This window comes from Apus apus, chromosome 6, assembly GCF_020740795.1.
Source record: "Apus apus isolate bApuApu2 chromosome 6, bApuApu2.pri.cur, whole genome shotgun sequence".
In the NCBI taxonomy this organism is placed as follows: domain Eukaryota; kingdom Metazoa; phylum Chordata; class Aves; order Apodiformes; family Apodidae; genus Apus; species Apus apus.
Genome location: NC_067287.1, coordinates 10,133,814 through 10,160,991, shown reverse-complemented (window position 1 = coordinate 10,160,991; position 27,178 = coordinate 10,133,814). Strand labels below are relative to the sequence as shown.

The window sequence follows — 27,178 nt, the reverse complement described above, 5'->3', positions numbered from 1 at the left end:
AGCTGTATCTGCTGCCTGTGTAAGGTGCTACTTTGTCTGATTAATTTTCACCCGAGTACTTTGTAAAATCATAACGGCCCTGTAAACAGGAAGAGCCAGGTTTGGTGATTAAATCATTTACCACAGATTCCTTCTGCAATGACACCAGGGAGGAGAGAGGATGTTGTGTTGGTGGTCCCCAGGGAGTGGGAGGGAAGGGAGATGACCCAGGACGGGGCTGCCCAGATAAACACGAAACAGTGGTGCTGACTTACATCCCAAAAAACAGGGTGTGCATGAAGAGGGCAGGTACCTCCAAGCCCTGCAGTGCCAGGGCCCAGCTCTCCCAGGAGAGCTGTGCAAACCTTGGGTGCATCACCCCGAGCACACTCTGCTGCTGTGCAGGACCAGCTCTCCTCCTGTCCCACCTTTTCCTGTCTGCTCTGCTCCCCTGCTCTGCTTCTAGTCCCAGAGGAAACTTGCTGACACCTTCACCCACACTGTGGTTAAACACCAACAGAGGAGAAGCTGGGGACAAAAGGGTTAATTACTCCAGGCTCAGCACAAGCCAAGTCTGTAAGTGACTCCCTATTGCTATTTCAAAAAGAGGCTGCCTGGAAAGGGAAAGGAAAAAAAAAAAAAAAAAGAGAGAGTTTACTTTACAACCATCATTATTTCATCTGCAGAGTTTATACAATGGAAAATAAAAGCCAGGGTACGCAAAGTCAAATCATTCCTGTTTCATTAATGGTATGGAAATCGTTTGGTTTTTATAGGGGAAAAACAAATGTGAACTTGATGTGTGTGTGTGTGCGCGCCCGCGTGCAACTGCCTTCACTGCAAAGGGCAGAGCAGTGAAATCCAGAAATAAAAAATGAGTCACAGGCCGTAGGGTCTATGAGTCAGTTGAGCTGTTGTTGTTTTTAAACACAAGCGAGAGCACAACATGGCAGATAACTGCCCATGCAGCCCTGGGCAGCACCCCTGCTCCCTGCCAGCCCACTCTGCTGGGCACTGCCAGAACTGGCACCAGCACCCACACAGGTACCCACAACTCCAGGACAAACAAGGGCCCAGAGGGACAGTGTGGGTCATCCCAGCAGCAGCAGCATCTCTAGGGGATGGAGAATGAAACCTGGGGCAGAAAGCCTGAGGACTCGCTCAGGGGCAGCATCTTGCTGTGGGTGGAGGGAAGGTGTCCCTGGTGCTACCTGATCTCAGTGCCTCAGGCAGGACCAAGATGGGTGCCAGGGTAGATGAGCAGCTCCAAGGAGGAGCGTGGGGTCAGGCACACTCTCCTCATCCTCACACACAGGCACAGACCTCAGCTGACCAAAATCAAAGAGAAAACACTCCAGCCAAATCCTCCCTGCATCACCTCAGCTCTTCAGGTTGCCTGGACAGTGCTGGCTCTGTTGGAGCATTGCCCCAGGGCACTTCTGCATGAGAGGTCGTAACAGCCCAACGCCAAGGGGAGTCATCACGCCCACATGTAGGCAACTTAAAAAAGGTGCCCAAGAAACAGCGGAGATGACCCAAGCAGAAGGACAGACAGTGTTCTGCAGAGCTCATCTCTCCCCGGGGTGAAGTTAGATCATGATGTAATTTAAGCATCTGAAAGAGATTGAAGAGGTTTGCTGGTATGATCCATACCCAATTTACTTTGTAATGGGACTAAGCAGTATTTGCTAAACACTTAATTTAAAGGGATATTTTCACAAAGGAAAAAGAAGTGGTTGAATAAGTCAGTTACCAGACTGTCTGATGAAGGTCCAAGCAAACCAGAAATGCATACTACATGTCTTTCTGGCACCAGGAAGCACTGATGTCTAACGCAATCAAAATCAGTCCTTTTTTATTCACCAGGAAACATTACTGGCTCATTCCTTGCTCCATGCTCTACTCTGCCAAGTGCAGTATTTATTATGCAGGGCCACATACCTGAAGGCAGAGACTGGTCCTCTGAACCAAATGTAGCCTGAGCACTGCTGGGTTTCCTGCAGGAGTTAGGGGCTTGTGTCTCATAGGGGCAAAAAATGAGATAAGAAGTTTTTTCAGCTTCATTTGGTCTGCCCTACCTGTCCTACAAAGATAAAGATACAGTGTTAGTAAAACACATGGATGGAGAAGAGTGGCTCAATACTAAACCTCTTTGGTTCAGCCACTGAAAGTAGCATCAGATCCCACCACTGGCGACCAGACCTGAGCTGGAGGAAGCTGAACTCCACCAGAACTAGAAGTACAGCACCTTGAGGTCTAGTTCTGGGGAGATCCTGCAGCACTGCAGGAGGGCACAGTGAATCTGGGCACTTTCTGACAGATTGGATCCATCCAGCACAAGCTGGATCTGACTGTGGGAAATCTGGAATCTTTGTCATGCTGGACAATTGCAATGGGGGCTTCTGACCCTGCATAGCGTCTCCTGGAATTTAGGGACATAGGAATTACCCTGATGCAGCCCATCCATGGCACTGGTGCTTGCTTTGTGGAGGAGGCAGCTCAGGAGTAACTCTCCAATGGAGAACACCGAAATCCTGGTGTTCTTGCATGGGTCAGTGAGAGAGCAGAGCCCTTCAGGCTGGCTGTTGTTTTCATCTTAAAAACCAGTACTGTATATAATAGGGAAGGAATTTGTTTGTTCTCATAATAATTTTATGAGAGGCTCTGTTATTGCATAGTCATGTCATTAGCCATGGATGAAAGCCCAAGGCAAAGCCTAATCCTAAACTCAGCAGTGAACAGAGGACTTGCTGCTGAGCCCAGACTCACCCAGGTGGGAAAGGAGATCTCAGTGCAGGTCAGGTTTCCATTGGATCACATCACCAGAGGTTTCCAGGAGCTGCAGGCTTGAGATACAGGTGCTCTCCAAACCTGTGGCTGAGCATGCTGCTGGTTAGGGAAAGCCACAGAGCATGGCAGCTGATCTCCTGGGCCTTAGTCTCCTCAAGTGCGAAGCCTGGGGATTACAGGTTGGCTGACCTGCATGGAAAAGATGGTGCAGAGAGTTCCTGGAGCTGCTGCAGTACGGGCAAGCTGGGAAGTACTCTGCAACTGCTGAGTCAGCAGTTATGACCCAAAAAGGGTCCCATTTTTTTGTCCTTGAAAAAGAAAAACAATTTCAGGGCAATTTGCTACTGAAAGACGGAGCATAAAGTGATGCGCATACCAAGGTCCCACGTGGCAGAAACAGTGGTCCACTTCCATCTTGGGAGGGGGATGGTTGAGGGCTTTATTGTCCCATACCAAATGCCTTTCTTTAAGCCCATCTGGTGTTTGGCTGTCAGAAAGCAGCATGCCAGAGGGAATGTCTGAGAACTACAACTGCTCGTTCTGCCCCGCAGCAAAAATTAGTTGTCTGCATGTGCCAGGGCATCGGCTGCAAAGCACCTTCTCCTTTCCCATAACCAATGCACTGTGCCTCCACCTCCTTGCACCTCCAGCTTGCTCCTCAGTGATTCATCCTTCCTGAGAACTGCAGCATGCAGAGAGATGGAGCCACAGTTAGGTGGTAGATGACCTACCTGCTATCTGGGTCTGCACTGGTAGAGAGGAGCTAAAGAGAGTCCTATTTATCCCGCTGGGCTCACAGCTGCAGTCACCTAGCAAGTGAGCAAAAAGCTCATCTGTTGGGAGCTGACTGCTTCTGTGGCTGCAGTGATGGGACCTGTACGAAATTCTCCTGGAGAGCTGTTTTTTCTGACTCTTTCATGGGGGAAGAGGATGGGTTATTGACTTACAGCAGTGGTGCTTCAACATGCCTTGCAGGTAGCCAAGTGGAGAACATGGATGCCCTGTGGGTGATGAGAGGCTGGAGAGGGCTGCCCCAACACACAGGAAAAGTTATCTCCATGTCCTTGGGTGGTTTGTATCACTCCTGCTGCTCTTGCAGGAGAGACTCAGGCACTTCTGGTGTATATTTTTTCCTGTATTCCTCTACGAGAAAATCATCCCATATTCTTTCAGTAACTCTCTGGGGTCCCAGTTATAGATACCAGAAGACCTGATCCTGCTTTCATGCACAAGAGAACAAGCCCTCCTATTGATAGGAAGCCAAGCTCACTATAAGCCCACCTATTGGTGACTTCAAACCATCTTTCCAACTGTCATTCCACAATAACTTTGACTAACTGCACTATTTATTGGCTCACATCACATCCTTATGGCTTCAATTTATTTTTGGAAAACTCAACCCACATTTAATTAGTTTATAGTTTGTTCCAAGTCTTGCTTATCCAGCTTTTTTTTTTTTTTTTCCTTTTTTTTTTTTTGAAGTTTGTATTTTGATGTTTAGCATTTGCCTTGGCAACATCTGGAACCCCTTTATGGAAGTGTATTGTTACTTTTACTGCTCATGCAGCTTTATTAAATCATCTGAGTATTAATATTGAAAGTGTTCATCTGGGTCTAATCAGGGCCAAGATGAGTGATGTGGCAGTTAAATTATACCTACGAGCTAATGGTTCAAGGACACAAAGTCCTGAAGAAACTTGCAGTGGGCTTTGTGCTCTTTTTAGCTTCCTAGGAGAAGGAGGAAAGGGGAGGAAGAAAGAGATATTCCTGCCCTGACCTTTCTTGCAGAGCAGATAACAGAATTGCAGCCTGAGCTAGTTTAGAACAATTTGTCTACAAAGAATTTTGTCCAGTTACCACTATACTTCTGGATCTTGTTTCCATATTTAACTGTTTCATCTGCCCTGGCTTCTCTGCTCTGCAGTGCAAACAACTACCAAGCCAAGCTCCCCACCATGTGCCCCATACAATACTGATGGGGCTGATATTTTGTTCTGATACCTCAAGCAGACCTTTGATACAAATAAGTAAATAACATACCATTGGGTATAAACACATAAATAACAAACCCCATCACTCTCCTGCATCAGCAACATTTACAACCCAGATTTGTCCCTTTGCTTCTCTCTCCTCCACTGGGTCCCAGGCATCCCCCGGGTGATGATGCTGAGCCCACAGTCTCACACGAGCCTGCTGTGAGCACAGCACAAGCCAGGGCAGGGTGGGTTGAGCTGGGGGATGAAATACAGGATCAACACCACCAGAGCACAGCCCTAGGTGTGGTGGGGATGAGTTTTGGGGGGAGAAGCCAACTAACCTTCAATTCTCTGTTCCCATGTAATAGCACTGATGGAGTTTGTAGAGTCGCTGTAGATCAAGATCCCCACACAAATGCTCGACTTCATTTCTGATCCACATTTAAAGCTCTCATCCTTGAGTTTTTCCTGGGATCCTCTGAGTCCTGCCCCAGCAGAGCGAGGCAGGGAGGTGAGGGTGGCTCACACTGGCTGCAGGTGCTTCTAATCCCAGCTGAAGTGATTATTTCAGTAGCTAACCCTTGGATGGATGCAGAGCCTTAGGACCATTGAGCTAACCCACATGATCCTGCTTCAGCAGGGCCAGGGCAGCCCCATGGATGGGGGGGATGCCAAGTGAGAGGTTGTGCACCACATTTTAAGCCTCATGTCAGTCATTTAAACCCAAAATTTCCTTCTTCCAGCCTTCAGGTACAGCAGATTTTTCTTCTGCAGCCAGGCTTCCCCTCTGCCATTAACCCTGGCCCTACATATGAGGACACAGGAGGGTTTATTTATAAAGGGTTTATTTCTGTGTGGGAGCCTTCCAGCAGCTCTTTCATGGCTGTCTCATGGAGGGGGTCTGGGCACAGGAGGGAAGTGGAGGAGGCACAGGAGATGCTGTTGGAGCCAGCTGTGCACCCTGGATTTGGGAAGCAGGGAAGTTATAATTCCCTTTTTTGTTCCGGGAACAGTACGTGCATTAAAAAGGAAAGGGAACATAGGATCATCTGTTGGCCATGGGCAGGTCACAGATGTGACCACCAAAAATGCAGGAGGTCCTAAAGACTATCCACAGACCCAGGGTAGCCAGGGGTGAGCTCCCGTATCTGCAGGGACTTGCTTGCAGGGGCTGAGGCTTCCCATGTCACAGTCAGGGATTTTGCAGTTTGTTTCTTGTTCAAACTAACAGCTGGTGATGGAAAAGCCTTGACTGTCCTTTTCATAGGGGCTGGAAAGATCCACTGCTGCTGGGCTGCTCAGGGAAGCAGCAGCTAGAGAAGCACAAATGACCCAAACCTTTGAAAAATTAGCTGCTGTACTTCAGGTTCCTACCTGAGCTCTCAAGTGTATTTATTTAAGTACAAACTTATAAATGTATATTTCTGCATAAGCCTCTTAGCAGCTTCTTGGTTTTATGTTTTTTTCGTGGGGTTTTTTGTTTGTTTTGTTCTTTATAGAAGACATTTAGCTGCCTTAAACCAGGAAATATAAATTTAGCTGGGATTTACCCTTTAACCAAGTATAGTTCATTCACCCTTTGTATAAAAATAGAGATAATTTTATGCCCATGAGATACATGCAGAGCAGCTCCACATGGGCAGCAGTTATTCCTGCCTCTGCAGCCAGATCTGGCACTTCAGGGGCAGGAGAACATCTCATGCTGGGCCCAGGCAAAGCAGGCAAAGGAGTCCTGGAGGGAGCAGCCCCTGCTGTCCCACAGCTCAGGAAGTCTCATCAGCCCATCATTTATTGCCAAAACCACAGATGCTCGGGGAGCGTGTGGCAAACACATTCCCCGGCCTGGGCTCGTTGAATGGGAGGAGGGAGGATGAGGAAGCAGTGGGATCCCTCCCCAAAAAAGGGAATAAACAAAAAGTCTTCAAGCATGCAGAGGCCTGGAGATGTCCCTTTTCAGACAACGCATGCACTCAGGATGAGAGGAGAGACTGATTTGAGCCTAGGTTGTAGTGGGAGAAACAAACTGTCCCCTGTTGTTAAACAGCATGGGAAACATGGGAAAATGTAACTCTCTGTGGCTTCCCAGGCTCTGCAAAGCTCTTGTCCGCCAGGACCTGCCTCCACGCCCCATCTCCTCTAGGCACTGGCATAATCTAAAGCATGTTTGACTGAGCAGTGGAGCAAAATGAAAGCTGTAAACACACACATGGAGAAATAGGATCAATTCAGGCTCCTTCTCCACCGCTTGTGTCAATTGCTTAAGCAGAGGTGTATTTTCCCCGCTCTGGACAAGCATGGCCATGCTCACCCTCCAACTGCCTCCCTGCCCCACAGCCTGCTGTGCCAGTGCCCGCCGCAGCCTGAAGACCAACCTCTGCAAGTGGTGTGACTCCACACCACCTGCCTGCGAGGAGAAGGTGTGCTACAGCAACTGCAACCTCAACTCCTACTGCGAGGACCCCTACGAGATCTGCGTGGCCATATGGTAAGTGGCAACCACCTCAGCAAGGGGACATGCAGGGGAAAAAGGGGCTCAGGGAGCAATAGCTCATGGGAACGCACATACGTGTACCCCTGCACTTGAATTATTGCCCATTAAAATGATTCAGGACTTTCTCTTCCCCTCCCTTTTGACACTGTTATAATCAAAATTATGATTGGCAGTAAAAATTATTTGCTCTGCCTCATAATTAGTACCCTGTTCATTTTCTAAACAAATTAAGCATTTAAGTGCATGACACAAAGTGTGGCAATTTTGCCAGAGGACCTCTCAACACCCACAAACCCTTGAATTCAGCTTTTCAGGCTGTACCCACGGGTGAACATTGCAGCCCTGAACCCCAAACCCATGATGTGCTCCTGCATCAGGCTGATGAAACCTCAGTTCACATGCGAGGGTGCAGCCAAGGCCCGACCCCATCTGGTGTGTGGACATCTGAGATGGTACCAAATTGGGGTTTAGGGCCACTAGGTTTAAGCCACCTCCTTCCCATGCCCTGCAGGGGGGAAAAAAAAAAAAAAGCCACATAAACCCACACCCTTTTTTTGTTTGCCTGGAAATGCCTGGAAGGGAAATGCAATCTTGTATTTTAGGCCAAGCGTGCACCGCATCATTTGGCCCCGATGAGTGCCTCCCCCAGCTTTTTGGTCCCCATGAACACAACTGAAAAACCATCCATTCTGGGTCTGCCCAGAGTGACTTTCCTCCTCCTTCCCTTTCAATTTGGCTGCCAAAGTGAAAGCCAGCCAAGCAGTTATCACTAGGCTTTATCTCAACCTGCTAATTAGCGCGGATGCTGTAGGCCCCGCTCACAGGAGTCTGCCTCAGCATAATGGTTGCATTATGGACTTAAAAAAAGACAAACCCAAGAAAATAAAACAAAACAAAAAAAAACCCAGCAAGAAACCCAAACAAACCAACAAAATCCACCCCCTGCCCCAAATTCCCCGACACCCACATGGAGAAGCCGCCTTAAATCCCCAGTAGGCGATCCAGCATCTGGCTGGGTTTTCCCACTGGCTGCCCACACAGTACAGGAAGAAGCAAGAGCTGCTGCAGCTTCAACCCCCACACCAGGAGAGAAGCCCCATGGCAGGGGATGGGGCTGCAACTTCACACCAGGTATTGGATGGGGTGAAGCAGCTGCAGGGTTACAAATAACCTGCCACCCCACAGCCTCCTCCCAGCATCTCCCATCCCATCTTAAGATTCGCCCTGAGGTTCAGACCCATGCTGACAGGGCTCACCTCCCAGCCAGCCTCACTGTCCGTTGCTCACTTGGAGGCATTTTGGATGATCTGTTGGAGCAAGTCCAGAGGAGGGCCAAAAAGATGACCAGAGGGCTGGAGCACTTTTCCTACAAGGACAGGCTGAGAGAGTTGGGATTGTTCAGCCTGGAGAAAGAGGAGGATCCAGGAAGACCTTATAGCAGCCTTCCAGTACCTGAAGGGGCTACAAGAAAGCTGAAGAGGAACTTTTTACAAAGGCACATAGCGGTAGGATGAGAGGGAATGGTTTTGAGCTGAAAGAGGATAGATTTAGGTTAGATATTAGGAGGGTATGAGGGTGGTGAGACACTGGCACAGGTTGCTGAGGAAGGCTGTAGATATCCCCTCCCTGGAAGTGTTCACAGCCACGTTAGATGGGATTTGGAGCAACCTGGTCTAGTGACCCCCCTCGCCATGCCAGGGGGCTTGGAACCTAGAGGATCTTTAAGGTTCCTTCCAACCTAAACCATTCTATGATTCTATCTGAACTTGTCCAAAGTGGGTATCACAGTCACAGCAGCAGCTTTGGCCCCATGCTCACGAGCAACTATGACCAGAGCCAAACCCATCCCTTTTGGTCTACATATGACACATTTCCATGGCTTTAACAGGAGCCCAGTCTAGGTGAGCAAAAGAGGTGGCACATGAGGACCTAAGCTGACTACTGAGTACTGATGGTTAGAAAAGCTCAAAGGCCATGGGCACTATGGAGGTAGCCCCAGTGCTACGAGTCATGCTTCCATGAGTAACTAGAGTTTCAATTAGACTTTTTGGTATTAGGCTTTGAATATTTCTTTGCTCTCACTGCACGTGCTGAATGCTTATGCACAGTTAAATACCACAATTCCTCTTAATTCCCTAAATGGAAATGAGGAGGGAGCTAGGGCTGAGGTACCATTGCATCCCTGGCTGTGCTGAGCCCCAGCACTCCTCTGCCCCAGACCTGGCAAGGACCAGGACATGACCGCAGGCTTCATTTGTAGTTTGTTGGTGTCTGAAGCTGTGGTATAAACACAGACACAGCCCTGTGCTCCAGGAGTTGTATCACCTTCACTTTGTAATTTACAGCTCCAAATGTCAAGCCATTTCTAGAAATAGCCCACAGCAGTGACTGAAGGGCTCTGCTCCCACAGGTCACCAGAGGCAGGAACAAATGGTCGTGCAAGGACAGGGTGTGACAACTAGTCATTAACCCAGGGTCCAGGAGATGAGACAGTGCTCAGGGGCTGCACCTGCATGCATGGGTTGAGAGCAACAGGAGGGAAGCAGGAGCCAAGTAGTGGCTGGCAAGTAGGCATTTCAACCCCCCTAGCCTCCTCCTGTCCTCTTCACAGGTAAAATTTAGGCAGCAGAGACCCCAGTCCCTCCTGAGACAGAGGTGTTATGAGCTGTATTGCAGCAGAGCTGACATACAAGGCGAGACCCTCATCTTGCAGGGTTTCCTTAGGACCATACAGCCCCAAAACCTGCTGGCCTAGCAACTGCTATTGGTAAAGAAGGGATTATTTCCCCTCTCCCCCAGATTCCCTGCAGGGCACTCAGGGTTGGCACTACCTGATCCAAGGTATGATTATGACCTGGCGAATTATTTACTGGAAACAAGTGGAGTCTCCGGCTCACATCCTACCATTGGCCTGTGCTAAACCTTTCTCTTTTCACCATTTGGAAGAGATAAAGGGCTTTAACAAAGCCCCTCCAAAGCACGTGTAACTAGAGCGATGCTAGAGCCACTACAAACAAGTCATTCCCTACAGGGCTTACAACTAACAACCCTGAGACCAGGTTTAGGAATGACACGTGGGCACCCTGAGGGCTGAGCATCTAGACTGATGATTCATTTGGCACGTGCAGGAGACAGGACAACGAGAGCATCAGGATCAGCACGCTCTGCCACAACCCCCACCGCCCCATCGAGAACCTCATGGTGCCCAACTACAACACCTCGCGCTGCGTCATGACCCACCAGCCCAGCGAGGACGGGGTCACCTACATCTGCGGCTGCGTGGACGAGCAGGAGTGCAACGACAAGCTCATCTTTGAGAACCACACCAATGGTGAGTGCTTTGGGTAACGCCATTTATAGGGGGAGAAGCACCCAACACCAACAACAAATCACTCGTGCTTCCAACAGAGCTGGAGAGACAATGCCAGAAGGAGCTCCTTCAGCATCTTCTTTGATGCTCCTATATAAAAGCTAGGCAAAATTTGTAGCCCTCTACTGAGCTCAGTGTTTTGTCTGTGGCTAAACTATCCCTCCTAGCAACATCTCCAGCCTTGGTCGGGAAACATCAGGAGGTGCAAAATCTCTCAGTGCCCCCTTCAGCACAGGGCAAGTCCACCAGGGAACCCAAAAGCTGGTGTAACCTAGCACGAGTCAATGCTCTGAAAGCTTTAAATAAATTGTGCTGGAGCAAATCCTGCTCCTGCACACCCACGGGAACCACCAGCGTCCACCATGGCTGCAACCCAAAAAGGTGCAGTACACAGAGGTGGGCACAGGTTGGCACACCTGTAGATGCTTCTGCAGGTGGCTAAAGAACCAACAGGAGCTATAAATGTACAGGACAGAAAACGAAGAGGCAAGCTCATTTTCATACCTCAGGAGGATTGTATACTTTGGAAATGCTTCCAGCTAGATCCTGAGCCTTGGAGGTGCTTGTCCAAACCTCCCTAACTCCAAATGGGCCAGGCTTATCCAAGTCCCCATCAAAAATCTGACCCATAACAAAAGCAAAGTAAAACCCCTCTGATTTTCCATAATTACAGAGCAATGAGATGCTGAAAATTAGAGTAAGCATAACCTGCAAGTGGGCAGGGTGACTTCTCCTGCAACACAAAGGGGAAAAAAAATTAAAATCACATAAAATGCAAATTCTCAGAACAAACAAACCAGTTTTAACAAAGGCAAATTAAGCTAAATTTGGCAGTTCTTTGCTGCTTACAGAGCCAAACATAACAGGTACACACGGCTCTGGGGTAAGTCAAATCCCCAAGCTGATGCTGGGATATGTAATTTCACACAAAACCAACTACAACTGGTTCACTGGAAATGCTGCGCCCATCGAAGGCTGCCCTGAGCAGCCTCTTCCTGCGAGCCAGCACATAAAGTTCTGGAACTCAGAGCAAGATCAGTGGGGGTCTTAAACAACTGCCTCCTCTTTGACTTGGTTTGTGGGATCAGCTTGAGAAGGCCCAGACTCAGAGACCCCATTGTTCACATCCTCATCTTCTGCTTTAAAGTACAGTTTGCATTTCAAATGTTAACAATATCATCTTCAATGGTATAAGCAAATAGTTGAGAAGAGAAATACCTGATAGAGAGGAGCATTTCTCCAGCAGCTGAAGCAGGCAGGTTTTATTTCCCATTTCTTGAAGAGCCTTAAGCCTTGCTTCCCAGTCTGGGCTGCTGGGTAGCACTGCCCAAGCACCAGGGCTGCAGGGGACCCCATCAGAGTTCAGCAATGGCCCTAATGAACACACAGTGACATGGTTTCCTGAAGCTGTGCAAGCAGGAGCCCAGCAGGGACCTTCTGAAGACACTGGGTAGGGCTGAGCACACAGAGTCCTTTCTACCCCTGTGTCAGCTGAGCCTGGTCCTGGAGGTCCACCTACCTCAGCAAGGATGGAAAGACTCATGCAGTGATGCTTCACAAGACATGGGTTTACAGACCCACAGTTGTCACCACAGCAGCTACACTTGCTCTGCATGTAAGGGGTCTAAGCCGTGCTGAACTGCTCCATATCCGAGGCCTTGCCTTGGAAAGGGTCACCCTCCCAAAAGAATTTGCTAAAATCGTGTTAGTGTCCCATTTTCAGGACTTGTGCATGAAACGCCCTTAAAACTATCTTCTCTTTCTCCAGAGTTTCAAAGATGGGACTTCAAGCATCGGGTAAATCCATTAAAGCAGTAGGTGATATCCAGGCCTAGCACTTTCCAAAACAAACATATTCCTGAGTTAGTTATTGATTTATATCAGTTTAGGTTGATCTTGTGGTTTGAACCTGATGCCTATTTTAGAAACACTTTCACAGCCTTGCAGAAATTAGCTGCAGTACATTTTTTTGAAATTTGCCAAGGAAAATAGCTAGATGCTCTGTTTTTCCAGAACCTGAATTATGATCCGCACACACTGAGGTCAAGCAGCAAGAGTTTTGCTTATGGAATGATTCTTATCCCTCTTCCCCTGGGTTATTATACTTGGCAGAAAAACCTCTGAGTAAGATTTTACTTGAATGTCTCTACTGAAGTCAGCATGTTTATTCCAGGAATTGTGGACATCAAAGGAACAGACAATTACACGTTGTGCGAGGGATAGGGCTTTTTGTGTGCTCCCCCCGATGATCTGAAGGCTGAAAAGGGGCTGAAAAGAAAGAAAACAAAAGCAGCCATGCCTGCTCGGTTCACAGGGGTGGGAGTTGTGACACTAACACTGAAACGATGCTTCTTCATGCTAATTACTGTGCAAAGCATCCTGGGCTTCCCTCGGGATGCAGGTCCTGCACGCTGCCCACCCCCTGCCAGCATCCCTCCAGGCTCTCCGTGTGCCACAGGGGCCTGGCAAGGCCCCAGCCCCAAACCCCCCTCAGAGATTTGCTCCGTTTGGGTCTCACCTCAGCTTTATCACGGCTCTTTCCACCCCGGCTCCCCCCGCAGTGAGCACCGGCAGCGCTCGGGAGCAGCCGAGGGGCAGCTGAGCTGTTTGGGCAGCAGGTGCGAGGTCTCGCAGGCTGTACCGCCCAACCTAACTAACACAGGCTGGCAGCCTGAACCCTCCTTGGATAAATGGAGCTAAATTTGAGCAGCCCCCTTTAAGACCTGCCAACCTAGGGGCTGCTTGCCCTGACAGGTCTGTGCACAAGGTGCCTCGCGGCCCCGCCAAGGGCTGCGCTTCCATCACAGCTTCGCGTGTTCTCCTCCTCCCCGAGAAGGAGCCGTTGCAGCCCCACGGAGGCAGCAGCCCGGCCTTCGCTTTTCCTCCCCGCAGGCTACTCCATGCTGCAGAGCAAAGAGGTGATCCCGGTGGCCGCCATCAGCCTCCTGCCCCCGCTGCTGGTGGCGGTGATGATCACGGTGATCTTTTACCTCTGCCGCACGCAGAAGCGGCGCAAGAGAACCAAGGCGTGGGGCGGGAAAGCGGGCCGGCCCCTGGGGCTGCCGGAGCCGGGGAGGTCTGCTGAGCGGGAGGAGAAGCTGTCGGTGCTGATGGATGAGAGCCCGGCTGGCACCAGCCCCACCGGCCACCCGGCTGAGCTGCTCCCCATCGAGCTGGACGAGATGGTGGGCAAAGGGCAGTTTGCGGAGGTGTGGAGGGCCAAGCTGAGCCACAGCCCCTCGGGGCAGTACGAGACGGTGGCTGTGAAGATCTTCCCCTGCGAGGAGTACTCCTCCTGGAAGAACGAGAGCCAGATCTTCACCGATGCCAGCCTCAAGCACGACAGCGTCCTGCGGTTCCTCACGGCCGAGGACAGGGGCGCGGGGCCCCGCCGGGAGTACTGGCTCATCACTGCCTACCACAGCCGGGGCAACCTCAAGGACTACCTCTCCCGTCACATCCTGAGCTGGATGGACCTGCAGAAGATGGCGGGCTCCTTGGTGAGCGGGGTGGCCCACCTCCACAGCGACTACACTGCCTGCGGCAGGCCAAAGATCCCCATCGCCCACCGGGACATCAAGAGCACCAACGTCCTGGTGAAGAACGAGCAGGAGTGCGTGCTCTGCGACTTCGGCATCGCCATACGCCTCGACCCCTCCCTGACGGTGGATGACTTCGCCAACTGCGGGCAGGCAAGTACGACCCACCGGCCCCTCCTGGAGGGGACCCTTTTCCAACTGTTCTCCATCACCCATGGCCAAAGTCCTTGCCCAGCCCCTGCTAACACCTCTCTCCTTCCTCTCTGTCGGCAGGTGGGCACCGCCAGGTACATGGCCCCAGAGGTCCTGGAGTCCAGGGTGAACCTGGAAGACCTGGAGTCTTTCAAGCAGATGGATGTCTACTCCATGGCCCTCGTTTTGTGGGAAATGGCCTCAAGATGTGAAGTGGTAGGAGGTAGGAGCATGGTACTGGGGTTGCCACGCACATTTTTGCTCCCTTCCTCCCCGTACAGGGACATGGCTCACCCTTGTGCCCCTGGCAGTGGCACAGGACCTGATGGGGGGTGACTTGGTCCTCTGCAGGGGTGCTAAGAGCTGGCAGCAGGTCCTCCCCATGGCTCCCTGCCCAGCATGCTAAGGCTCAGGGGGTCAGCTCAGTGGCCGAGGATCAGGATGAGACAGCCCAGGGGGTTCATCTGGTCCAGCCCCCACTCAAAGCCAGCCAGCTGCCAAGTCAAATCCCAGCCAGTGCTGGCAACGCAAAGCAAGCTAAGCAGGAAGAGCCAAGGCTGCCTCCCTCTCCCCAGCCACAAGCACTTTTTTTTTTTCAGACAAAAGCAGTGAATTTATGTTGCAACAGGAACTCACAAACTCCAGCCTCTGACAGAGCCACATCCTGGCATCTGAAACTACATGTAGCAAAACATTTAATTAACTGCCCTGCTGTTAGCCCCTGCTTCCCTTCTGCCTCCTCCCCTCCCTCCCCTTTTTAGCTCTCTCCAGTTCCTTCCCCAACACACCTACTTGTAACACAAGCCCACAGAGCTGCAAAAAGCTCCAGCTGTTGGCAAGAAAGTTGGTCCAACTGCTCCGTGTGCCCCACGCTCAGCAGAGGGAGAGCCTTGCCTGGCTCAGATGCCCTGTGCATCCTTTACTCCCAAACCAGCATCCCAGGCCATCCTTTCCCACTCATATTTCATCTGCATTTGCATCCAGGCAGGAGCTGGCAGAAACCAGGGTGGCCTCTCACCTCTGCAACATAGTTTCTCCTTCGCCTCCCACCACATAGGGTTGCTCTCCTGGAAGAGCCATTTTTCCACTAACGGGATCCGAGCACACAGCAGGAATTTGCATGTTGATACCATAGTCACCTCTCTCGTTTTTCACCAGCACAACACATTTTACCTGCTCAAAATATGTCTCACCCGAAGACAGACCAGGTCCTCCTGGGTTCAAAGAGGCGGTCAGATGGTTCCTTAGCCCTGTGTCTGAAAACAATCTCTACGTGAAAACCCTACACTATGTTTCAGTGTTCAAATTCTAAATTGTTTCCAGATCTTTCTTTTTGCAGATTGATAAAAACAAATTTATTCCCATCCACTGGACCATAGCAAAGCAAAGCAGTGAACGCATGAAAAACATCCTGTAATGCTGCTGTTGCTTCCTTGCAGAGGTAAAGAATTATGAGCTGCCTTTTGGGTCAAAAGTCCAGGAACAGCCCTGCGTGGATACCATGAGGGACATCGTGCTGCATGGCAGAGGACGCCCTGAGATCCCAAGCAGCTGGCTGGTGCATCAGGTAAACTGGGAGCAGCTGGTTCAGAGAAGAGCAAGCCCTGTTTTCCCACTTCAGTAACCCAGCCTAAAAATCATTACAGCTGTAATCAAAGTAGAAGCAGGCAGAACTCCTAGACCCTACTTACACAGCTGCTTCTTGGCTGGGTGAGCCCACATAAGCCCCACAAGACCCAGCTCCCTGATGTTTAAAAGCTATTAGCCAGGGGTACTGCAAAATATGATGATTAATAAATTACCCTGATCAGGAAGTGTCATGAATGCCAACTGAATGGTATTCAGTTATCTTGCAGATAAGAGTGGAATGGAGCATTTCAGTGCAAGCTAAACTCATGAAACAGTAAAATCATTTGAGTCACCACATTTCTCCCATAACCCTGTGGTTACCAAAGCTCTAGTGCAGGAAACACACAGTCGCTCACGCACAGCCATCTCACAGCAGGGACAGAGAGGAGGAAGGTGCATCCAGCCTCCTGCCTGCTTGGTTGTGGAGGTTTCAAGCTCATACGATGTGGGAGAAGGACTTGTGCAATGAAAGCCAAAACAGGAAGCATCTCCCTCAAGTGAAACAATCCGAATACACACATGAAGCTGAGAGCAGGAAACCTGCTAGGCACGTCTTGACAAGGGGAAGTCTTTCACCAGTCTGAAAGCAGAGCATTTCAGCCCAGAAAGCAGAACTCAGCACTCTGGAATATAAATATGTCAGCAATTATGAGATGTCCTCTATTAAAACCATCCCCAAGCACACCCAGACCAATCAGCTCCAGAAACATAGCTACCTCCTGGCCCTGACGTGGTCCTCTCTCCCTCAGGTCCAGCACTTTCTTCCATGCACTGAGGACACAAGGGGGAACAGGCACACTGACAGTCATTTTCAAATCTTCCCTGACTTTGGCACTTCTTAAATTTCACGTGTCTGTGGAAAAACACCATCCACTGATCGACAATCAGCAGATCAGCGGTTCACCTGAAAAACAAGCTGAAACATCAACCCCACTGACTCACAGAGCCTCACAGCGTTCAGCACAGCATTTGCAGTACTCCCCAAACCCACACTGATGCTGCTTCCACACTGCCTGCACAGCAGATAAAGCCAGGCTTTTCAAGAGAAACAATATCATTTCATAACATTAGAAGACCATGTATCTCCTCTCAAAACCATGTTTGTCCAAAAACTCACAACTGACCTGATCGACCAACACTGCAAACAGCATCAAATGAATCTGTGGTTTCTGCTGGATCAGTGAGTTGATCAGCCAGTGAATCCATTTCTGAAGTTAATTCATTCTTTTTCCTTGATGAAGGCAAATACTGGAACTTCAATCAGCACTGCTACATATTTGAAGCCTTTGAGTATTCACCACAGACATTCACCTCACAAGGTCTCTGATAAAGTTTGAAACCACAGGAAAAATAGACTTGGGTCAAAAAAATCCCACTCTGGCAGAGCCTGACCATAACTGCACTGTTTGCTGAGCTGAAGAAAGGCTGACTGAAATCACCTCTGAGAAATAAAGTTGCTGAAATTGGGCTGGTCTAGCACATAAACAGAGCAAGGCTTGTAAGGTTGTAAGTTTCATGAGACCACCTGATATTCACTGGGGAAGATGAACAGAAAAGCCACGTTGTGTTCCTGAAAGTTTGCCTCTGACTAATCTTAGCTGATCTAATAAATGTCTCCTTACAAGCCTCGCTTTACATTTTGCAACCAGTCTTCCCAGATTGCAGCACAGGGCAGCACCATCTGCTGGGAAGCAGCAGAAAGCCACCGGTTTGTGCCACTCCTAAGGTCAAGGGCTCCCTGCAGGAGGTGTATGTTGGGTGACACCAAGAAAGGGAAACAAACTGCTCACCTGAACAGGAAGCTCCCCTAGATGTCCCTACCAATGAAAATAAGTTTGATGCAGAGCTCCAAACGCTACTTCCATGCTTCAACCATCAGGATTGCTCTCACTCAAGTGAGGACCTAGATTATTGGCTACAGTTTAAGATTTTCAGCAGACATAAGCATTAATTTCCCTGACAGAGCTGACTCACCCAGTGTGCTGCCCATCAGCAGCTCCAGGGCAACTGGTTCACAAGGCTGCACAATAAAGCCCACTGAAGCCCCAAAGTTTCCCAGGTAACTTACAGACACTTTAAGCCCATGCTTCTAACCTCACTTCACACCCCACCACATTAACAACAACAACAAATTGTTATTTAGGCCAGGTAAATTCCTGGTTCTTGTTCATGAAGCAGCTGAACAAACTGTTGTACTGGTGGAACTGAAGGGCTGGTACAGGATAGGAAGGAGAAGGGGGAACTTAAGTCAGTAGTATTACCACTAAAAATACACTTGTAAAACTCAGCATCCTTTGGAAATCCAAGATATCAAATACAAAACCCAAGCTCAGTCCATTTTGTGAGCGTAACAAGATGTTCCAACTGTACCACTCAAAAGAGCATCACCACTACTTACAAGGCAAACTGCAAATAAATGTCATTATTTCACAGCAAAATAAGTACAGAAACTCTAATGAATGAACCATAGGACAGTGCCATGTTCTGTTTGAGAGAAGGCTTATTTTAAAAGCTTCAGCTAAGCTAGCTCATTTTTTGCAAGTTAATCAACTATCCTCAAAAACCTTTTGACCAAGCTAACAAGTGACATAAGAGGTACTGACACACCATCTGTCAGTTTCACTGCACAATCCCGTTCTGTCTAATCTGTGTCCCTTATGGAAGATCTAGTACAACAAACCTTAGTGCAGAGTAGTGAGTTCAGAGAAAGGTGCAGAGGGGCAGATGACACCAATGGTATGTTTCTGTAGGACCTGCATTTTCATCTTGTGTTGGTCCATATGAGACTTTGGGGTTCTCTTAATTGTAAATTAGGAAATACACAAAAAAACACTGAAAACCATGAAACATATTTAGAATAATGATTTTTCCACAGGTGTTGCATCCTCAGTTGACAATGACAAAAGGCAATAGCACATGACAGGAAACATCTAGGCAAAGGAAGGTTCAACATGGCTTCTGGTGCTAGCTGACCTTAAGAGTGGGGAAAAATACCAGTCAAATACTGCCATTTTGTTTGTAAACCCAAAATAGTGGGACTCTACACAGAGCACAAGATAACTGGAAAAAAAATGTATTGATAATTGGAAAAAAAAATGTATTACTGGGAGGCATAACCATTGTAACTGAGAGGAACTGAGTGTGTTCTGGAGCATGCTGAGAACTATCCAATTCCACCCAAACCAAGACACTGTTTTGTGGTGAGAAAACAAAGTTCAGCTGCACACTGCAGTGACTATTTGGCACGGTGCACCCTTTCAGAAAGCTGCTAAAAAAGGTCAGATTTAAGGAGTTTAATGCTATGCTTGCCTTTGACTTCCTCCCCTCTCCTCCAACCAGGTGTAAGAGCCAGGGCACGAGCTGAACCCCTGAGTCCCGGGCTCAGCTGCCAGCCTGCAGGTCACCATCTGCACCCTCTGCTGTCCCTCCCGATTTAGGATGATCTGATCTGAACGGGCAAGGCTGAGAGGAGATGGAAGGCCTGTTTCTTTCTGGCCTCCAGTTAAGGCCCACAATCTACAGAAGCAAATTTCCAGAGCGCATGGAAAATGCTTGGGGCAAGATCCCAGGCAAGCCAAAGCTGCTGCTCCAACACAAACAGTGCCAGTAGCGGTGCAAGCATTCGCACTTGAAGTTACCAAGGCTGTCTCCTCCTGCGCTTAAGTTTGGCCAAAACCAGCATTTTTGCAGGAAGCTGTGAAAAATGTGGCAAAACAGTGATTGCTTTAGCTCAGCTTCTAGCTTCTCTTGCCTCCTGCCTTCAGATCTTAACTTCAGCCCTTCTGGTTGCAGGGCATGCGCTTCCTGTGCGACACCATCACGGAGTGCTGGGACCACGACCCCGAGGCTCGTCTCACCGCCCACTGCGTGGCCGAGCGCTTCAACCTGATGGCTCAGATGGATTGTGATGACATCCTCAACAACAACATGGATAACGAGGCCAGCAAAACAGCTTCCCCAGCTGGGGAGCACCAGGACAGTGATGGGAGCAGGAATATGCAGTGACACAGCAGGCAAAAAGCCTCATCATGAGGAACGATAAGATAAGCAAGAAGCTTTTAGCTCATGGGGAAAAAAAACAAACCTCGCTCCATTTTTCAAAATGGAGCTAAGATCTAGTACATAACTTATTTATAAGATCTGTTTCCTCCCACAGATACAGTGAACTGTGGAATCAATACTTTGGTTAAAGTGCAACACTATATATGAACTGATTTTGTACTTACTTTAAATGTATAATGATGCAAAGCATTCCTTTTATTATTTTTTAAAATAATAATGTTTATCCTTTTATTAATAAGCACCTGAATTCCATTTCTATCTTTTGAAGTCCTTCTATATTGCCATCATGAGTTTCTCTTCTAACCACCTATTCTGCAGAGATGAAGACAATTTTCCTTTTAATGCCCTAAACACACACACAAAAAATATCTGTTGTAGCAGTAGAAAAATACCTTGAGATGTAACACATCCTCAGGGAAAGAAATGCTGGCACCCAGGAAAATAACTCATTGATTAGACAGTAATTAATACACTAACACCCAATAATCCAGTTTGCAAAAGCTTGATTTACTGCAACTCCAACACACCTTTTTTCACTGGAGAATTCCTGGGCAAACTTGATAGTTCAGGTGGGTGCATGAAGTTTCTTTAATAGGAGGAAAAAAAAAATCACCAGGGTAGACACTGCTGTTTCAGTCTAAGAATTCTTCATACAGGAAGGAGACAACTCTTTCCCTGCATGAGTCCAGTTTCCAGCCACCTCTAGCCAACAGATTTGTGCCACAGTAATACTGGCAATACAAACGTGTTGGCTAATTCTTGCAACACCTTCCCACCCCTCTGCTTTGTTACTCAACCTGAAGAAACATGATCAGACAGAACCGGAACCTTTAATCCTGTGACCAGCAGACCAAGACAGATGGCTCTTTAGTGGAAAGGCAACTAAGGAAAGGTAAGTCATACCTCACTCTGAACCCTGGCACTGGGCAAATCTCAATCCCTCCACCCCTGAAAGCAAAACGTAATAAAAACCTGCACTGCCACCAAGCAGCCCTGCAAGTCCACACCTGACACTCACCTACACAGAGGTGTCTCTTTCAGTACATGCTTTGTCAGCACACGGCTGCATGGATCAACCCCTACAAGAGAGAGGAAGGGAGAAAACCATACAACAGCCATGAGCTTTCTCCCTTGTGGAGCAGGGAAGATCTGCAGGGCTGTCTTGGTTTTCTAAAATGAACATCTATGACAGCACCAGCCCCCACAAAAAGCTTTTCTTCTCTGGATGTTGTTTCCACCTCTTTGGTCTGTTTCTACAGCTCCTAAATTAAAACACCTAGAAAAAAATTGTCTCTCATCCCTTCAAAGGAAGATGGAAGGGGAATAAATTAGTTTGCAACAAAACTATATAATAAAAACTTCAGCTAGCACATATAAGTCTCCACCTGTAACTGTGACTATACTTTTCATTTGAGGGACATGGTTTAGTGATGGACTTGGAAGTGTTAGTTTTATGGTTCAACTCAATGAGCTTAAAGGTCTTTTCCAACCTAAGTGATTCTATGATTCCCACCAGTTCCCCACCTGGCTGCTACCTTCTGTCACCTTGATTTTTTTTTCAAGCTAAATCCCATCTCTTGAAGCATAGCCTTCCCAGTTCACCACAAACCTTTCCACCCACCTGACTTCAGCCTCATTTATTATATTAACCACTGTTCTACTGAATGCATGCAGAAGAGAAACAGAGAGCACGGGGCAGCTTTTCTGACATGGACCTAAGAAACCATGGGAACCCAACAAACTTCCTTCAGTCTGTCCAATCTTTTCTTCCTGTAACATCCAATGCAGAATGTCTCCTGCCAAGCTGTTTGGATATAACATTGGTGAATATGCCTACTTGTTCTTACAAGTTCAGTGCAAGAGGCTTTAAAAGACACTTTGATCTGATCTTCCACAGAATTGGGACAGAGGGGGATCAGCCCCTGGAAACTAGACATTGAAGGCAGGATCCCCAGTTCTAGTGGCCAAAATCCAAATTCTCCTGGGGAGGCAGAGTTTACCCTAGGCTTGACAGCTTATATTGTAGACCAATGAGAATTTTGCTCTTAACTTCAGTGCAGCCAAATCAAGCCAAAAATACAAAAGGGAACATGAGTCTAAGCCCTACATTTTACCACATTCTCCCTTGAACACACTGTGGTTCTAGCAAATATCTACATAGGAAGCAACAGCGAGTCCTTCCATTCACTCCAGAAGGTAGAAGAGGGAAACAACAGCAGCTGTGCAAGAGAATCAGAGTTAAAAATACATACATAGTCTGTAGGGTGCTTGCAGCTCTCAGAAGAAACACATGAATGTCTTACAATTTAAACTGGATATTCAGTGGCTAGAATTTTTTAAACTGTTTTGACTATGTTCTTTATTTCCAGAAGTAACCAGAAATCTGCAGTGTAACTAAATCCATATTGTGAAGACATCTGAGCAATGAAAGGCTTTAGCTTCTTTTCTAGCAGCACCCCCATGCTAAAATAAATAGTTTCAAGTATTTTAAAAGATTATTCTTCAGTGCTGGGTCTAATTTTACACAACAAAATTAGTAACAGCTTTCTCAGTGTGAAACCACAAGCATACCAGATGAGGGTGGAAGAAAACTAACTTGAGTAACGTTATTATATAGGGAACACAAATGGGTTTATGGTCACCATGGGAGCTTTTCAGTCTGTCTTGCAGCTGTCACCTTGACAAATTCCCAAATCAAAAATTTCAGCAGAGCTCAGTGACTGAGTCATAGGTCTATATTGTAATAAGTACAAGTTTGATTCCTGAGCATGCTCAGCTGATAAAGATTTGCTATCTGCTCTGATCACTGCAGCATTGAAAGCTGGATCTTGCACCACAGCTCTTGCTGGTTGTTTAAACCAAATCTGCCATGTGACAGAGATAAAACAACTATGAAACATATGCAGTATTGTCAGATTATCTTCAGTCCCTCTACCACCCCCAGTTTGGTGCAGACACTGATGAAACATGGAAGTCCATGTGTTGCCACCACGACTGCTACCCCAAATCTTGGAACTGGCCGAGGAGCACATCCCAAATGTGCCGCAGACTCAGAAACAAGGAGGAACTAATCCCACTGTTTTCAATTTTATTTTTATTCCTGGTTAAACATGAAAATGCCCAATGGATGTCCAAAACTAACACAACAGGATGGTTGTATAGAGTATCACAAACAAGACAGCAGGGCCTAAAACATTCTTCTGCCGGAGAATACAGTTACTGCTCAAGTGCACGGTGCCAAAATATCCCACTTGAAGGGCCAAGGAAAACCCAGACAAACAGATCTCCAGCATAAAAGATAACAACCTACTCTTTCTGGTCACTTGTTCTCTGCGAAAGCAGACAGAACAAATGAATCATTTTGTAGCTTTATTCCCACCCCTACTTCTCACAAACAGACTATGACTCACATTGAGATCTCAGTGCATTTCTCAGAAAAAAAAAAAAGAAAAAAGTAAAAGAGGATCAAAATGGTTGTGCATAAACCCAACTTTTTTTTTTTTTGCACAATTTACAGTTCGTCTTGAAAGTTAACATGGTTATTTAATCCTTCTGATGCATTCTTACACTAGGATCTTCTCCATGGAAAACATCTTACCAGATCACACCATTGTGAGTTCTCATGATGCTGGATCAGGTGCAGCCATCCCCATGGCTGGGAAGTGGCAGATAATGTTATATACACTGATTGGAAGACTACATCAGAAGAAAAAACAGAGTAAGGCACCACTGTTGGAAAAATTAAGGTAGCTTGTAGTTACAACAATAAGGAAAGCCATAATAAGTACTATTCTTAATTGCCAGCAATTCTTAAAGTTCAATAAAATAGTTATTAAAAAAAACCCAAAGGATGTTTGTACCTGAATACAGTTTCCTGATATCTGATTGTGTTTCAAATCAATACCCAGTCCTCAGCATAACCAGCTTTTTTTTTATGGTAAAATGAAAAACCAGAACCTACAGTCCATGTATTCACAGGTCACGTTTCACGGCTTTGTTCTGAATAACACTACAGGAGAAAAACCAGAACAATCCAAAGGACAGTTTGTAACACTGATACTTCACCTCTGAGATGATTAGATGGGCAGAGAAATTTAAATACAAAATTGTAAGCTTTCGGTTCATTTTGAAAGCCTTAGTCCTTGGGAAGAAAAGGTGGAGGAGGAAAAAAAATGCCAAACCTCATTACATTATAACATAAGAAAAATCAGAGTCACTCAAAGAGATTTAATAAAATTAGGAGTTGAAAAGTGTTCAAATTACTTTTCCAATTCAAGTCAGTTATTTCAAGTATATTAAAGAGTTTCAGAGGAAAAATTTCTCCACGGTTACAATTCTAATTGCTTTTATAAATCCATAAAAAAAAGTATAGTCTCTACACAGATTCCATATCCCTCCAATGCATGCACGTGTTCTCTCTGAAGAAAAAAGTCATCACAATCCAGTTGTTTCTTAACACTGATTTCAGGCACATCTTCCAAACATCCCTCCAGTTTTTGCCAGAAAGGTTAATCACTGGGCATAAAAGCAGCAATTTTTTGTTGCTCCCATCTACATGGGTACTGAGCAGGTTTCTGTTATTAAAGAGCTTGATGCAGATTCTGAAAAAAGTTCCCATGTCACTCCAAAATCCAAGAGTTCCTTCTTCTCTTAGGCAGCTTTTGCAATCAGATCTACTTAGAAGGATCTTAAACAATTCAGATAAAATATCTTGGATCATACAAAAAGCAAGTTGGTTGAATGTACCTGTCGAGTTTGTCTCTACAACTTTTTTTTTATAATAGCTTTAAAGTGCCCTAGTATACTTGTTTCTTTATGCTCATTTAAACTTTCACAATTACATAAAAAGGGGACACTCAGTGTGATTACTGTGTTTTAAGAGACAGTGGAAAAGGAGAGGAAAATCAGAAAACTCATCTGAAAGCAGCTTTTCTAGTTAGTGTCCGTTTGCTGAGTTTGTACAACAGATGCTGTTTTCCAGAGGGGTTTATGATAAACCCAGCCATCTCCCTGCAATTTGAAGAGAAAATAAGGTTATAATAAAGACACTGCCCCAGGAGAATCCCCTTCATACAACTATTACACTGAGAGCTGTGAAAAAGGTATAAGCTCTGATTAACTCCCACAGATGAAAACAGAGATCAATGCTGCAGGCTTCCGAGACTACTTCAAAATATAGTACTGACTCTTGTCAAGCCACAGCACACTCTGGAAACTGACTGCAGTTGTAATTAACCCAGATGGAAAGCCACTCTTCTCAACCCCATGATCCAAATTACTTTAAAAAGCCAAACAAGAAGCCAGCAGAGAGGCAGTTATCCAGGATTGTCAGCCCTAACACGGCCCAACTCCATTTCCACCTGGAAATGAAGTGGCTCAGGTTTACTTTTATGCATTTTCTGAGTAGATCTGAACCTTGGATTAGCAACAAGATTTTTACCTCTTCTAAATCTAGATACTAACAATACAAATATGTAAATCTCAGCTCATCATACTAACAGAGTCTTAAAGAACAAAAAACTTTACTGGAGCTCACAGATAGTCCTGCACTTTAAACCACAAAAGTGGAAAACAGGAAAAAAAAAACCAAAAAAAAATACAAAACACCCCCCCCCACAATACAAAAACAAGGAAAAAACCTTTTTAGCTTATGTTTTAAGCCTTTGTTAGAATACAGAAAGAAGAGGGAGTTACAATACTGCAGTTGAACAGATAAAGCTTTCACTGCAGTGAGAATCTAAACTACTACAGTATCAATTTTAGTCCAGTCCTCCCTTCCTGCATGGGGCTTAGCAAAGCTCTCTACACAGCATGGTCTCATCATCTGGATCACAAGGAAAGCCTGTTTCAAAGTTACAATACCAGCAGCCCCCAGTCTCCCTGAGCAGTCTGCAGTTCACCTTGTTAACAATTTTACTGTATTATTATTATTACTAATAGGGCATGTAGTGATAGGATGAGGGGGAATGGTTTCAAACTGAAGGAGAGTGGATTTAGATTAGATATTAGGAAGGAATTCTTCACTATGAAGGTGGTGAGACACTGGCAGAGGTTGCCAGAGAAGCTGTGGAAGCCTCATCCCTGGAAATGTTCACGGCCAGGTTGGATGGGGCTTGGAGCTACACGGTCTAGTGGGAGGTGTCCCTGCCCCCCTGCAGGGGGGTTGGAACTAAATGATCTTTAAGGCCCCTTTGAACACAAACTGTTCTATGATTCTTGAAATACACATTAAACTACTGAACAAATAAACTCCATTCAAAACGTAATGTACAAGAACACACCATTTCTAAGTTAAGAATGAACCTATGTTCTTTCTTGCTAACAGTAACATCTTGTGTTCATATGCACACAACATAAGCACAATTAGTACTGATTACTTTCTTTGGGTCTTTACTGTTACAGTCTACTTACACATGTACACAAAGCTGTTTTCCATGTGCCATGAGAATGCTTGGTAAAAGAAACCAAACCACAAAAGCAGCAAACTTTTTGTTGCAAGGGAATCACAAAACCAAAGTGTTTGGGAAGTGAAGGTTAAAGTCACACCTTTTCATCTTTGGGAGTGTTTGTGTCACCTTACTCCTATGGATCCTGTGGAGCTAAACTATAGGATCCAAGGCCAAAGGACACAGACCCATATATGCACCTGCTTTCAGTGTAGCTCTGCCTTCAACAGTTAACTCCTTGGAAACTTACTTCTTTAAGGAAGTATTTGGTACACCAAGGTGTTTCTGTTTCAGCACGAATCCTCTCTTCATTCCTCTGTTGTTCTTCAAGGGCTCGCTTATGCTCTGTAGCCTTGTCAATGTCTCCATCCCGCAGAGACTCTGTTACATGCTGCCATAGCCTCCTACAAAACAAATGCTTAACCTCAGTTTTAAAGTTGTCTCAGCATGCCACCTCAAACTGCGGGATCATTGCATGCAGTTCCTTCAGAACAAGAGCACTCCCTCCACTTACACACGACAAACCAACCCAGGTCAGAACTTGATGGTGCAGTGCAGCTGGAGAAGCTCATGGCCACAGCTATGCTAGCAATTAGAAGATAGCAATGGCTCTGAGGTTTTGGCTGTGCCAATCGAGTGCCTGTTTGTACACCCTTTAAAGATGTCAAGGAAGAGTTATTCAACAGCTTCCTGAGAATAAAGAC

General features: G+C 46.8%; 2 protein-coding genes across 4 annotated transcripts in view; one reads left to right on the top strand and one right to left on the bottom strand.

The window, feature by feature from the left end:
* Positions 1-20,266, top strand: part of LOC127386550 (TGF-beta receptor type-2-like) — a 31,117-nt gene extending 10,851 nt beyond the window's left edge. Inside the window, exons 2-7 of the mRNA XM_051623751.1 lie at positions 7,080-7,230; positions 10,365-10,567; positions 13,499-14,298; positions 14,419-14,560; positions 15,777-15,904; positions 19,759-20,266. Coding sequence (XP_051479711.1) covers positions 7,080-7,230; positions 10,365-10,567; positions 13,499-14,298; positions 14,419-14,560; positions 15,777-15,904; positions 19,759-19,971 — 1,637 coding nt within the window. The 3' untranslated portion in view covers positions 19,972-20,266. The remainder of the gene's footprint in view (positions 1-7,079; positions 7,231-10,364; positions 10,568-13,498; positions 14,299-14,418; positions 14,561-15,776; positions 15,905-19,758) is intronic.
* A 3,969-nt stretch (positions 20,267-24,235) lies between these two features.
* Positions 24,236-27,178, bottom strand: part of OSBPL11 (oxysterol binding protein like 11) — a 39,446-nt gene continuing 36,503 nt past the window's right edge. For all 3 annotated transcript variants that reach the window (XM_051623251.1, XM_051623253.1, XM_051623254.1), the window contains 2 exons: positions 26,725-26,878; positions 24,236-25,038 (listed from right to left, as the gene is read on the bottom strand). In XM_051623251.1, coding sequence (XP_051479211.1) covers positions 24,961-25,038; positions 26,725-26,878 — 232 coding nt within the window. In that variant the 3' untranslated portion in view covers positions 24,236-24,960. The remainder of the gene's footprint in view (positions 25,039-26,724; positions 26,879-27,178) is intronic.